Consider the following 14,478-nt stretch of genomic DNA (forward strand, 5'->3'; position numbering starts at 1 on the left):
TGTTTATACCAGAAGAAAAAAGAGTATGACACTTGTTCACATCAGATGCAGGGAGAGTCATCCGATAGGGCCCATATGGGAGGGCGTTAATTAAGAGTCAAGGATAGGACGTCCCCACCTCTCTAGAGAATTCTTTCACCTAACAAGAAGGTGATTAGGGAGAGTCTAATCAAGTCTTCTCAAGTTTGTTTTAATTAAAATAGGAGTCACGACAGAGTAGGACTCTAGAATCCTCTCTCTAGTCTAGTTCTTGTTTCACAGTAAAACTCTTTATGGCTCATATAATTAAGTAGAGACTCTATCTCAAGACCCCCTATCTATAAATAGAGGTCTGAGGTTCCCCTTTAATACAAGGGAATAATATTGAAGTTTTCTTAGAACCTCTCTCTCTCTCTCTCTCCTTTTTTCTCTCTTCTCTCTCTCCTCCCTCACGTTTCTCTCTATCCTCTTTGTGATCCATGTGAGGTCAAGCCTCCCTAGGTCTAGACGTCTCTCACTCTTCTAGATATTTTAAATTAAAATTTTATTTTATTAATTATGCATTATTTAATTAATTATTTTTATTTAATATTCTAAAGAATATTCCAAAGGGTGTCGCCCCCCTCTGGAAAGACTCTATGGGGTAGAGAGGTAGAACTCTACCTCATTCTATTTAAATTTAAAGGTGACTTTAAAGTTTTAAAATAAACATAGATGAATTTCGAATCTAGATTTGGATCCAAGATCCAAATCTATATGGATCCTAACTTGGATCAAACAGAGTGAAACCAGTCCTATCCAATCAAGAAAAAGTCAAAAATTGAGGTCATTTTTTAAAAATGCGATTTTCGGGGCAACCATAATCCGATTTCGGAAAAACAAGCCGCCAAGGCAATCAGTATTCCAAGGCGGATCTAACGGTGGTCAAACCTAAATTTTGCCTGAATTTCGCTTGATTTTTGCTCGAATTTTGCTCAAATTTAAAGGTTAAAAACCAAAAATTGCTCAAATCATAGTTAGCTCAACTAGATCTTGTTAGTGGGATCTGGGTCACACCCAAACCCAGACACAGCTGACGTCACCTATAAATTAACTATTTTCCCACGATTTTATCAATTTTAAATGCATATATAATTTAAAATTTATGTTTATCGATTTTAAAAATTATAAAAAAATACATGATATTAGATTTCTACCCCCTTAAAAGAATTTCATCCACGAAATTAAAGACATACTGAATAAATGTGGGTAGTGGTTACGCATATCGGCCTCGAGATCCCAAGTGCAGTTGCCAGTCCATGTTGTTGCCAACACACCTTCACGAATGGGATCATCCTACTACGAAATGTCCTCTCCTAGTGATCCACAATCTCTACTGGTCTCTCCTCCGTAGTCGAATCAGGTTGTACCTCGACCGCCTCATAGTGAATCACGAGTGAAGGGTCAAGCAAATATTTCCTCAACATCAAGATGTGAAAGACGTGGATCTGAGAAAACTGAGTTAGCGCCACACAGTAAGCTGACTCGCCAACGTGCTCAAGAATCTCGAAAGGTCTAACAAACTGAGGACTCAACTTCCCCTCCTTCCCAAACCTGAACACTCTTCATAGGCGATATCTAGATAAACACATGATCACCCACGGCAAAACTAAGCTCCCTACGCCGATGAACGTAACTCTTCTACGTTGCAATCAAACGTTGCAGAATAAACCGCACTTGGTCCGAGTAGTGCTGAATAGCCTTTGGAAACTCCACTGCTCTCATTCCAACCTCATCCCAGCACATCATGGATCTACATGGTTTACCATACAGAGCTTCATAAGGAGCCATGCCAATGCTAGCATGGTAATTGTTAAATGAAAACTCTGCAAGTTTCACATGCCTATCTGAATCCCCTGCCTAGTCCAGCACACACGTTCTAAGCATGTCCTAAAGTATTTGTATCATACGCTCTGTCTGTTTGTCAGTCTGTGGATGAAACATCGTGCTAAACTTCAACATAGTACCAAGGGTCTTCTGCAACTGGCGCCAGAAACAAAACATGAAATGAGGATCTCGATCTGACACAATCGAACGTGGTACCGCGTGAAGTCAAACTATCTCATCTACGTATAAATCTGCTTAGCTCTCCAGACTCTGACTCACCCTGATAGGCAGAAAATTGGCACTCTTCGTCAATTAGTCAACAATCACCCAGATGGCAACGTGCTAACGACGGGTCCCCGACAAACACACAATGAAATCCATCGATATGTCATTCCACTTCCACTCAGAGATATCCAAAGGTTGAAGTAGTCCACCTGGTCTCTGATGCTCGATCTTCACCTACAGGCAGGTGAGACACTAAGACACAAACTTTGCAATAACCCGCTTTATCCTGTTCCACCAACATGTCATCTAGAGATCCTTGAACATCTTGGTAGAACTAGAATGGACGAAATACTTCGACCTGTGAGTCTCACTTATAAGCTCTTCCAGCAGTGCCTTCGAAACCACCATCTGTCCCCGAACATAATAGTCCCATCCTCCACACGATGGAACTGCGCATCTGGCTTCTGGGCACTCACGCACAAACTCTCAAAGTCTGGACAGGCCGACTGAAGCTCTTCAGTACAATCTATAATCTCAAGTCGCGCCTTTATCCCTACATAAAGGATGTGTCCGACTTCGTCTTCAAACGGTTGCCACTTGACGAACTCCTCAAACAAGTCCCAACTACAACCAATCAAGCTAGATGTTGTGATTGAAGTCTTCCTGCTAAGCATATCTGCCACTATATTTGCCTTATCATGATGGTAGGCAATGGTGAACTCATAGTCCTTGAAGAACTTTAACCACCTGCACTGCTTCAAATTCAGATCTCACTGAGTGAAAATGTACATTAGGCTCTTGTGGTCAGACAGAACGTCGACCTACTCTACATATAAGTAGTGGTGTCAGATATTTAGCACGAAGACAACAGCCGCTAACTCTAAGTCATGTATGGGGTAGTTCTTCTTATGCACCTTTAACTGTCGAGAAGCGTAGGTGATGACCTTCCTGTGCTACATCAAGACACAGCCCCAGTCTAGTACCCAAAGCATCGTTGTACACTATGAACCCTCTCATCCCAGAAGGCAAAGACAACACTGAGGCTGAGGTCAACCTCCTCTTCAACTCCTAAAAGCTCTCCTCACACCGAGGTAACCAAACAAACTTCACCCCCTTCTGCAAAAGTCGAGTCATCAGAGCAGCTATATGAGAGAAGTCATGTATGAATCAACGGTAATAACTCGTCAATCCCAAGAAGCTCCTAATCTCAGACATTGTCTTCGGCTGCTCCAAAGACAACACTACCACCACCTTTGTTAGTTCTACCTCAACGCCCTTCTCTAAGATCACGTGGCCGAGGAACATTACTTTGTCGAGCGAAAACTCACACTTAGAGAACTAAGCATACAGCTTATGTTCCCTTAGTGTCTGCAACACGATCCACAGGTGCTCCTCCACGCTCTCAGAATATATCAGGATGTCATTAATAAACACGATGACAAAGAGATCGAGCCACAACCTAAAGACTCGATTGATCAAGTCCATGAATGCAGCAGGGGCATTGGTGATTCCAAAAGACATCAATAAGAATTTGTAGGGTCCGTATCTGAACCTGAACTTAGGCTTTGAGATATCCTCTGCTTTGATCTGCAATTGATAGTACCCTGAACGAAGATTGATCTTGGGGAACACCTTTACCATACGCAACTGGAGGAACGAATCATCAATCTTGGATAAAAGGTACTTGTTCTTCACGGTAACCTGATTCAGCATGCGATAGTATATGTAGAGTCGCATGGATCCGTCCTTCTTGACAAACAAAATTGGTGCACCCTAAGGTGACACACTCGGCACAATAAAACCCTTGTCAAGAAGTTCCTGCAACTGCTTCTTAAGCTCAACCAGCTCTGCAGGTGCCATGCAATACGATGCATGCAATACTCTAGCTGGATCAAGAACTCGATCTCCCTGTGAGATGGCAAACTCGGCAAGTCCTCTGGAAAGACATCCAGAAACTCGCAAACCACGTCCAACTGCTTCAAAGGTATCTCTTGATTGTTCGTGGTGGACACACTGGCCAAGAGCACCGCATATCTCTACTTGTGGTATTTCGAAATCTTTATAGCTAAAATGATCTTCACCTCACTCACAGGCCTAGACGCCTAAAATACCAGCGCAGACAAGTCGGGGCACTCCAACAAAACCTTTGTCCCCCGACACTAAAGAGTCGTGTTATGTCTACACAACCAGTCTATACCCAGAATGATGTCGTAGAATGTCAAGTCTAGTATGACTAGGTCGGCAGACAACTCATGTCCCTTAATAACTACTCAAACTGCGGGAAGGTACTTCCCACAACAAGTAGACATGCCCATCGGAGACATCACGTCAAGAGTCTTCTCTAGGCTAGACGGTACGACGTCAAGAAGTCTAGCGAAAGACGAAAATATAAACGAATGGGTAACACCCGAATCAAACATAACACGAGCAAAATGGCCATTGACTACGAATATACCTTCAATCAAGTCAGCTTGATCGCCCTGCTCGGTAGCTGTGGTAGTGTAGACTCACCCATTGATCTTCCGTTGCGCCTGTTGTTGAGGTCTCTATTGCTGCTGTTGACTGCCCCGAGCCGCCAGCTTGTTCGGGCAGTAAAAGGCACTGGTAGCATACTCCCTTGAAGAGAGAGCAATAGCCAATGGGATGACTCTTGTTGCAATGCCTGCAAATAAACCGAATCTACCCCTATTGCTTCCTAGGCTGGGGTCGACCCTGCTGAGTACCCTCTGGTTTTCCTGTTGGGTCTTCTGCCTCTTAGCCTTACCCCCTGCACCTTGCCTCCCGCAGGTGGGTTCTTCCTTGTGTTGTCATTACCATTACCTCCCTTCTTCTGCGATCCACCCTTGAACCCATCTCACTCCTCGTTCAGGATGGATGCAGACTCGATCGCATTGTTGAACGTAGTAGGACGACTCGTCATGACACGAACCTACAGACCGTCCTTCAACCCGTAAACATACTTCGCTGCCCTCGCCTTATCATCAACGAACAGGTTCAGGCAGTACCGCTCCAAACTCCAGAATTTGGTGTAGTCCACCTAACTTATGTTTTCCTAAACGAGCTCGAGGAACTGCTGTGGCATACGCTCTCGGGTGTAGAAAGGGAAATACGCGTCCAAGAACTCCCCTCTAAAGGTCTCCCAAGGGATATCCTCCACACCAGTAAACTTCACCCGTCACAGGATGTCCCACCACTTCTTAGGATTGATCCAGAACAACAATCGCAATCACAAAAAGCACAGAAATTTAATTGACACACATGGAATTAAATAAAATCATCCTTAGAGTCAAAAATATAGAAATCCAACCATTTCAAGACAGTACGTTATAATTTCGTTGACAAAACTCTTTTAAAGGGGTAGGGATGTAAAAACTCTTTGTGTGATTGTGACCCAGAACCCAAAGTGGTGGTTCACCTCCCAACCATGGTTTTAAGGAAATTTTATTCACTTTGCCCGGGAGTAGTGTTATTAACATCGTTGTTGTTATTTGTATACCAAGAAAGTGGTATCAGTGGATGTTGCTTTCCCTGATGTACCGACATTAGATGTTGATTTCTAATATTTTGATGAATGGTGTTGATTCCTAATAGCGATCGAGGAACAAGTGTGGAACCCAGTAATAAAATATAAATTGTGTGTTAAGCTACAACTAGGAACCTAACTTGGACTTCGGGAATTATTGTGTCTGTTTTGAGTGTCTGTGGGTTTAATGAAAAGTGAAACTAAAATTGTGTGCATTTAATAGGACATACATACAAAAGAAACTCTAATAATAACTTAATAAGTTATTCATGCATATGCATTGAATCATGCATCTTTATTGTTCTACATTAATTCATGCATTTATACTTATTTTGTTTCCTATGAAAATTGTTATTGCATGGTACTTGTTTTAAATGTTTGAATGGCAAAGTTATTATGAAATTGTTGTTGTTATATTCCTCTAAAGTTACGCATGAATTTGGTTTATGCTCTTTCCTTTTTGTTTGGATTTTTAGAAGAATTCGTACAAAGAACTTTGGTTTTTACTCTGTATTTCAAATTGTTTTTCAGAACCAGGTGCTCAATGATGGGGTGACTGCCACATGGAGCCTGCGAGTTTGCGTGACATGATTTTGATGTTCTTGAGAGAGTAGTTCTATATTACAGATTATTTATTTATTTTTGTTTCTATGACGTTCACTATATTGGTTAATAAAATTAATTATTCCTTCAATTGATTTAATGCACTATCTATTATAGGTTGGTATTTATTAAATTTGTGAGACCCTGGATCCTTGGGTTTGGTTTCCGCAATTGCTTTAAAAAAACAAAAAAAAAAATCACTTTTCACAAGGATAAGTTGGGGTCGTTACACTTTTAGGACAACATAAGTAAAATTGCAGTATTTCCAAAACCTCTTTCAAAATTTGATTTAGTATATATATATATATATATATATATATATATATATATATATATATATATATGTTGATCGGTTTATATACACTGACAGTTATGCATATATATACCATGTTTAATATATATATATATAACAGGGACAACTGATAACTTTCATGCAAGAGTAATTCCATCGACCTATCATGCATGAACAAAATTTACTAATACGCATGTACCAACACACACTTCGAGCTGCTGGCATGCCTATTTCAGCGTCAGCGCAGCCCACGATTCACAATTCCTGAAAAAAACTCAAGCCATGCATTATATATATATATATATATATATATATATATATATATATATATATATATATATATAATATGGACAAAACTGATAACTTTCATGCAAGAGTAATTCCATCGACCTATCATGCGTGAACAAAATTAACATTATGAACAAAATTTACTAATACGCATGTACCAACACACAGTTCGAGCTGCTGTCATGCCTATTTCAGCATCAGCGCAGCCCACGATTCACAATTCCTAAAAAAAAACTCAAGCCATGCATATGCAGAAAAATAATTTAACCAATCTGCCTATGCAAGACCCAACACACTAATGTGTGGACAAATCTAATATCCATCATACAGGAGCAGATTTATTAACTGTATTGCATAATCTGATTTAACTGTCATCGATGTACGAATCGGGAATCAAACAAGTACATACTGAACATGTATGATTCAATGTCAGCATAAGCGATTTTTTTTAAAAGAAAACTGACTATAATCAGTTTTGAAAATAGCCCAAAGGAAATATATATATATATATATATATATATATATATATATATATATATATATATATATATATATATATATATATATATATATATATATATATATATATATATATATATATATATATATATATATATATCAGAAATCAGTTGATGAACAAGCCTCGATCAACAGTTGAGGCCATAATCAGTGTGAACTCTTTTAAAAAAAATGCAGATTCAAAAAATTAACCCAATAAAAAAAATCTGCTTCACACAAGAATACCCTTGAACCCAGCCTAACGTGAGCCCAATTCAAGAACAGAAAGAAAACAAAGTCTCTCTCTCTCTCTCTCTCTCTCTCTCTCTCTCTCTCTCTCTCTCTCTCTCTCTCTCTCTCTCTCTCTCTCTCTCTCTCTCTCTCTCTCTATATATATATATATATATATATATATATATATATATATATATATATATATATATATATATATATATCTTTTACAAGAAGCTGGATTTTCTTTTTGGCTAATCAAAACCCAATCAAACAAAACTGATATTCAAATCAGCAGGGACAGCCAAGTTTTTAGGAGGAATCCAAAATCTGTTCATAAATACACAGATCTGATCCTCTTCTCAAACGCATGCCTGACATAGTTTAGGTTGATCCCCTGACTGTCAAATCGCCAAAGGAAAATCCAGTACATAAACATGTTCAAGAAAAACTGCAGATGCAAGTAACAACCAGAATACCTGCTGGTACAGGTTCATGAAAAATCGCAGGTACATAAAACTGGTTTTACAAGAAAAGAAACAAAGTTTTTATAAAAACAATTTTCTGAACCAACTATGACAGTGATTCAATACAGGTTTAGAGCCCCCATCAGCGTGAACTCAAGCCAAGAGACACAAATAGGATTCTAAAATAGAACACAGATTAAAGTATATATATATATATATATATACATCTATATATACACGTAGATCGGTTTCTTGAAGGACATGGTTCAAGATATATATATCCAAGAACCACGCAGTCCATCTACAAACTCTTTCCAGGCCAGCTGAAACCAAAACCCCCCTTGAGAAGGGTTTGGGTGTCAGCATGAGCCTCTTAAAACCCATGTGATTCAACCCATGCTAGCCCCCTATCTACCGGAAAAAAAGAAGAATCCATACCTTGCTTGTAGCTGCGTAAAAAAAAAGTTGGAGAAGAAGAAGACGTTGAAGAGGAGAGCACGCTGCAGCCTTTTCACGCAGCTCTCTCTCTCTCTCTCTCTCTCTCTCTTCACGGTACAACCCCTCTTTCTCTCTGTTTTTTTTGTGTTTCAAGTTTCAACCCTCTCCCCCTCTCAAAATCAGCATAGAGAGAGAGGGCTACTACAAGGTTTTTATAAAACACATGGGACTCCTATAAGGGGGACGTCCCATGTGTTTCTAGAAATAGAAAGGCTTTTATTTCCTTATGGAAATAGAAGTCTTTCTATTCTAGGACTCTATGTCACAGGGATTCGGCTAGCAGGGTGGCGCACCCGCGTCGACGCGACTCGACGCGAGTGCGGGTGCAGAACCGGGTGCGGTCAACCCGGTAAGAAAGTGAAAAATACGCTACAACAAATGTCTCTCAACAAGTTTTCACAAATACATCATAAGAACCACAAAGGTTCACAAAAAGAACTTAAGAATACACATAACCCGAAACGGGTATAAAAATGAAAAATAAACAATTTTATTGATTTGAGATAAAAACCCAAAACAAGAGTAAGTATTTACAAGGGGAATAGCCCCATATTTATAGAGAGGTAGAGAGAAGCCTTAAGAGAGTTGTTGGACTCTCCAACGGCTCTAATAGAGCTGTTGGGGAGTCCAACAGCTCTTTTTGGATTTACCTTTTTGACTTGGTCAAAAAGGTACCTTTTTGACTAGTCAAAAAGGTAAAGGCCAAATCAGTCCAATGATGGACTGGTTTGGCTAATTCTAGTTGTATTTTAACTAGAATTAATTAAACGAAAAATCCTAACTAAAAAGGAGATAAAACATTACATGTCTATGAGATTACATATGAGATTACATATTTTAACACTCCCCCTCAAAATTACGGTTGGATAACCGAAAGTTTGCCTAAGAGAAAGTGAAACCTAGGAGCAGCGAGAGGCTTGGTGAAGAAATCGGTCAGCTGATATTCTGAAGCAGCATAGGGAAGATTGATGGTGCCACGCAAAAATTCCTCTCGAACATAATGGCAATCCATTTCTATATGTTTGGTGCGTTCATGAAATGTCTGATTGCTTGCAATATAGATAGAGCTCTTGTTGTCACAACACAGATTTGATGCTTTTGGACTTTCAACTCCCATATCGAAAAGTAGACGTCGAAGCCAGACGAATTCCATAGTAGTTGTAGCCATTGCCCTATATTCAGCTTCAGTTGATAAGAGAGAGACCTTTTGTTGCTTCTTACATCGCCAAGACACCAAGGATTTTCCTAAAAAGACACAAAAACCTGTAGTTGAGTGGCGGTCATTTGGATCACCACCCCAATCTGCATCAGTATAAGCAAGCAATTCTAAGTTAGAGGAAGCGGATAAAAATAATCTTCGAGAAATAGAATTTTTGATATATCTAATAATACGCAAAACTGCTCCCATATGAACAAAAGTTGGAGCATGTTGAAATTGACTGGCTGTATGGACCGCATGTGTAATGTCAGGTTTTGTGATAGATAGATACGATAGAGCCTCAACAAGTTGCCTATACGGAGTCGGATTCTCGAGTGGCTCTCCATCATCAATCTTTATTTTGACATTCACAATCTCAAGAGTATCAACATGTCTTTCATCTGAAATACCTGACCTGGCAACAATATCTAATGCAAACTTAGATTGAGTTAGCAAGTAACCTCTAGGTGAGTAGGCAACTTCTATACCAAGAAAATATTTCAAAAAACCCAAATCATTCATTTCAAAATGTGTTTTGAGAAATTTTTTAATATCATAAACTCCCTGTTTATCACTTCCAGTGATGATCATGTCGTCAACATAAAGTAGAAAGATGATAATACCTGGATCAGAATTCTTAACAAACAAAGTTGTGTCAGTAAGACAAAATCGAAAACCAAAATCAAGCATAACCTTACTAAACTTATCATACCAAGCTTTTGGAGCTTGCTTGAGACCATATAAAGCCTTGTTTAGGCGAAGTGTTTTCCCTTTAGGTATATTCATTCCTGGTGGTGGGTCCATGTATACTTCTTCAGCTAAAGTTCCATTTAGAAAAGCATTTTTAACATCCATTTGAAAGATATGCTATCCCTTTATCGATGCAAGAGCTATTAGGATTCTAACAGTGGTCATTCTAGCTACTGGGGCAAAGGTCTCTTCATAGTCTATTCTGTATTCTTGAGAATAGTCTTTTGCCACCAACCGGGCCTTGAATCTTTCAAGAGCGTCATCACTCTTGGTTTTCACCTTGTACACCCAGCGACAACCAATAGGTTTTTTGTTGTTTAGAGGATGGTCTTGAATGGTTCAAGTATTTGTTTTTTCTAAGGCTTCTAATTCGACTTTCATAGCCTTGACCCATTCTGGTTGATCCTTGGCTATATCATAACTGGGAGGTTCTTCATAAGAATGAATTAGAACAATAAAGGCTTGATGTTTTGGTGAAAAAGACTTATATGACACAAACTTTGCAGGAACCCTTGAGATCCTAGTGGATTTTCTAGATGAAGAGGCAGATTCATGTTCCCTTGTGTATTTATCCAGGGCACACTGTCTTTCTAAATTTCCTCGTCTAGAGTATTGAATACAATCTTGACTATTTCTAGAGGATCAGAATCAATCACATCCATCTGATCATCTAGATCAATTTCTCTTTCACTATCCTTTGGAACTAGATCCAACAAGAAGAAATACTCATCTATTTCAGTTTAATTTTTGTTTTCAAAAAAACTTTCATTTTCTAGAAAGGATACATTCCTTGAAACGTATAACTTGTTGTTTTTAGGGTCAAAACATTTGTATCCTTTTTTATTATTTGCATATCCTAAAAAAGTACAGGGTATAGCACGGGGATAGAATTTATCATTCTTATCTGTAAAAACAAAGCACTTGCACCCAAACACCCTCAGTCTAGAATAATCAGGTTTTTGTTTATAAAGCTTTTCAGTTGGAGAAATATTCTTTATTGAGGATGAGGGCATCCTATTAATAAGATACACATCAGTTAAAATAGCTTCGGCCCAAAAAACTTTAGGAACTTGATGTGTGATAAGTAGTGTTCTAGTTGTTTCTATAATGTGTCTGTGTTTTCTCTCAGCTAACTCATTCTGTTGAGGGGTATAGGGACAAGATTTTTGGTGTGAAATTCCATGTGAGTTCAAATATTCTTTAAATTCAGTTGATAAAAATTCTCCCCCTGAATCAGTGCGAAATATTGAAATATCATTCTTAAATTGATTTTTGACCATATTATGAAATATTTGAAAAAAAAAAAGAACACTTCAAATTTGTGTTTGAGAAAGTAAATCCAGGTATATTGTGTAAAGTCATCCACGAAAATTACATAATATAAAAACCCACATTTTGACGTAACTGGTGCAGGACCCCAAACATCTGAGTGAATTAATTCAAGTGGTCGAGTGGAGACAAAAGTTCTTTCTTGAAATGCTAGTCGTTTCATTTTTCCAAGAATACATTTTTCACAAGTGAAAGTTTCAAAATTACAAAAATTTTCCATGTTTGGAAAGTACTGAAGCTTGGATATACAAGGGTGACCAAATCTTTGGTGTAAAAGATCCAAGCCTACTTTTTAAACATTGCAGCATAATGTTTTCTTGTGTAATTCCAAAAAATCCATGTAATATAAGCCTACTTCTCTATGGCCTTCCCCAATCAGCTTCCCTGACTGGTGATCCTGTACTTGACAATCATGAGAAGAGAAGGAAACATTACACCCATGATCAGTTAATTGAGAAACAGATAAGAGATTTAGATTAAGTTTGGGGATATATCTAATCTTTGGAACACAAAATCCTTTTGAGTTTTGAGAGTTATTTTCGAAATTTCCTATTCCTTTTATCTCAAGGGATGTTCCATCCGCAGTAAAAACACTCGATCCACTTGAGTCATAACAATGCGACAGTAATTTTAAATTTAGTGTCATGTGAAAAGAAGCAACAGAGTCAAGAAGCCATAGGGGTTTACCTGGATCGGAGGTGCCAACAGAAGAGATCGCAACTCCAGCTGAGGGAGAAGTTCCTTTAAGAAGAGGTTGTAGAGCCTCCACCAGCTGAGACAGGGACATGTTTCCAATGGATGTCTCATTTGATTCTTTTGATTCAACAACAGCTACCTTCTTCTCATAAGATTTTTTCAACTTTGGACAGTAAGTTTTAACATGTCCGGGTTCATGACAGTAATAACAAATAACTTTTCTCCTTTCAAAATTGCCTCCTTGCCTTTCATTGTTTATTCTCCCAATATGTGGAGGTTTGTATGTGCGAATGTGATTACCTGGTCTAGATACAGCTAAAACTGTATCATCATCGCTTTTGTCGACTCGTTTCTTGAGTCTATTTTCTTCCATACTTAGCTCTTCAATGGTATCTTCAATAGAGGGAACATTTCCCCGATGTAGAAGAGCGGACTTGGTTGATTCAAATTCGGGTCTCAACCCATTTATAAATTGAAAAAAATGCTCCGCATTTACTTGATTTTGGCGAAGCTCAATGTCCTGTGGACAATGCCACTTTGGTTCAAGAAGAGCCAACTCTTCCCATAGTTCGGATAAGCTATTGTAGTATTCTCTAATACTTCTCTCTCCTTGAACCATATTCCGAACCTTTTCTTGTAAGTTACATATATGAGCAATATCTTTAAGAGAATACATTCTCTTAAGATATTCCCACGCATCATTAGCATGTTCAAATTTTGCGAGACTTGAACACTTCTTTATGTCTACACTAGAAATTAGCCAAGACATGATCTTGGCGTGACCCATTCTCCATTCTTTCCATTCCTTTTCATATGTGGAGATGGCCTTAGTTTTTTCCACCTCCGAAAGAGGTACTTCTCTTCCACCTTCTTCTTTAGTGAGCGTTAGTTTAGGTTCCTTATCGATTCCATCAACTAAGCCCCATAGACCCTTTCCCCAAATAAGATGTTTCATGATTGAAGCCCATGTTACATAGTTTGAATCGTTGAGTTTTATGGACTTAATGGTGACATTATCATTGTCATCCATTTTACAAGCTTGGGAATGAGAGGGGAAGAAGATTAGCAAGTGGGAAGAGGAATATTTTAACCACAAAGATCGAAAATAAGTAGCCTTCCACGCCCTTCAAGGCTGCACACGAGCACTCCTTCAAAGAGACTTCACTTTCTTCAAGAGTAGTTGCATGGCACGCTTCCCAATACACGTCCACCGACCTTGCTCTGATACCATGTAAGAAAGTGAAAAATACGCTACAACAAATGTCTCTCAACAAGTTCTCACAAATACATCATAAGAACCACAAAGGTTCACAAAGAGAACTTAAGAATACACACAACCCGAAACGGGTATAAAAATGAAAAATAAACAATTTTATTGATTTGAGATAAAAACCCAAAACAAAAGTATTTACAAGGGGAATAGCCTCATATTTATAGAGAGGTAGAGAGAAGCCTTAAGAGAGCTGTTGGACTCTCCAACGGCTCTAATAGAGCTGTTGGGGAGTTCAACAGCTCTTTTTGGATTTACCTTTTTGACTTGGTCAAAAAGGTAAAGGCCAAATCAGTCCAATGATGGACTGGTTTGGCTAATTCTAGTTGTATTTTAACTAGAATTAATTAAACGAAAAATCCTAACTAGAAAGGAGATAAAACATTACATGTCTATGAGATTACATATTTTAACAAACTCGACCCTGGGTAAGTTGACCGCACCCAGGGTCATTTTTGTCCATTTTTTTTGGATTTTGTTTTTAAAAAAATTGCCCTATGAAATGGGCTGCAGAATTTTTAAAAAAAAAATTTGAGCCCGCGCCGGGGGGAGCCCCCGGACCCCCCTTCCTGCAAGGCAAAAACAATGAATCAGGCTCCACAACTCATCACTTTCATCTTTGCGGACAACCATATAAGATAAAAAAAATGGTAAAAAGCAAGTTGAGCACACATTCAGATATACATCTAAAAAAATTCAATGCCTCTGCAAACATAAAACAAAGCTTCTCATGAAGAGGGATCAGTCTAGGAAGTTAATAAGTGT

General features: G+C 38.6%; 2 protein-coding genes across 7 annotated transcripts in view; both read right to left on the reverse strand.

Annotated features, from left to right (window-relative positions):
- Positions 1-14,478, reverse strand: part of LOC149829968 (acyl-CoA synthetase family protein) — a 142,369-nt gene that overhangs the window by 106,321 nt on the left and 21,570 nt on the right. For 3 of the 6 annotated variants that reach the window (XM_090016199.1, XM_090016198.1, XM_090016197.1), the window contains exon 1: positions 8,411-8,575. The exons of the other annotated variants lie outside the window; for them this stretch is intronic. The gene's annotated coding sequence lies outside the window, so the exon portion shown is untranslated. Of the gene's footprint in view, positions 1-8,410; positions 8,576-14,478 lie in introns of those variants that run through there. 6 annotated transcript variants of the gene reach the window in all.
- On the reverse strand, positions 1,660-3,807 carry LOC149829969 (uncharacterized). Its single transcript, XM_090015350.1, has 5 exons — positions 3,419-3,807; positions 2,476-2,817; positions 2,347-2,356; positions 2,215-2,304; positions 1,660-1,878 (listed from the first exon to the last, which is right to left on the reverse strand). Exons 1-5 carry the CDS (start codon positions 3,805-3,807, stop codon positions 1,660-1,662), a joined length of 1,050 nt encoding a protein of 349 aa, XP_089871476.1.

This window comes from Nuphar pumila, chromosome 8 (assembly GCF_984573655.1).
Source record: "Nuphar pumila chromosome 8, dmNupPumi1.hap1.1, whole genome shotgun sequence".
Taxonomy (NCBI): Eukaryota; Viridiplantae; Streptophyta; class Magnoliopsida; order Nymphaeales; family Nymphaeaceae; genus Nuphar; species Nuphar pumila.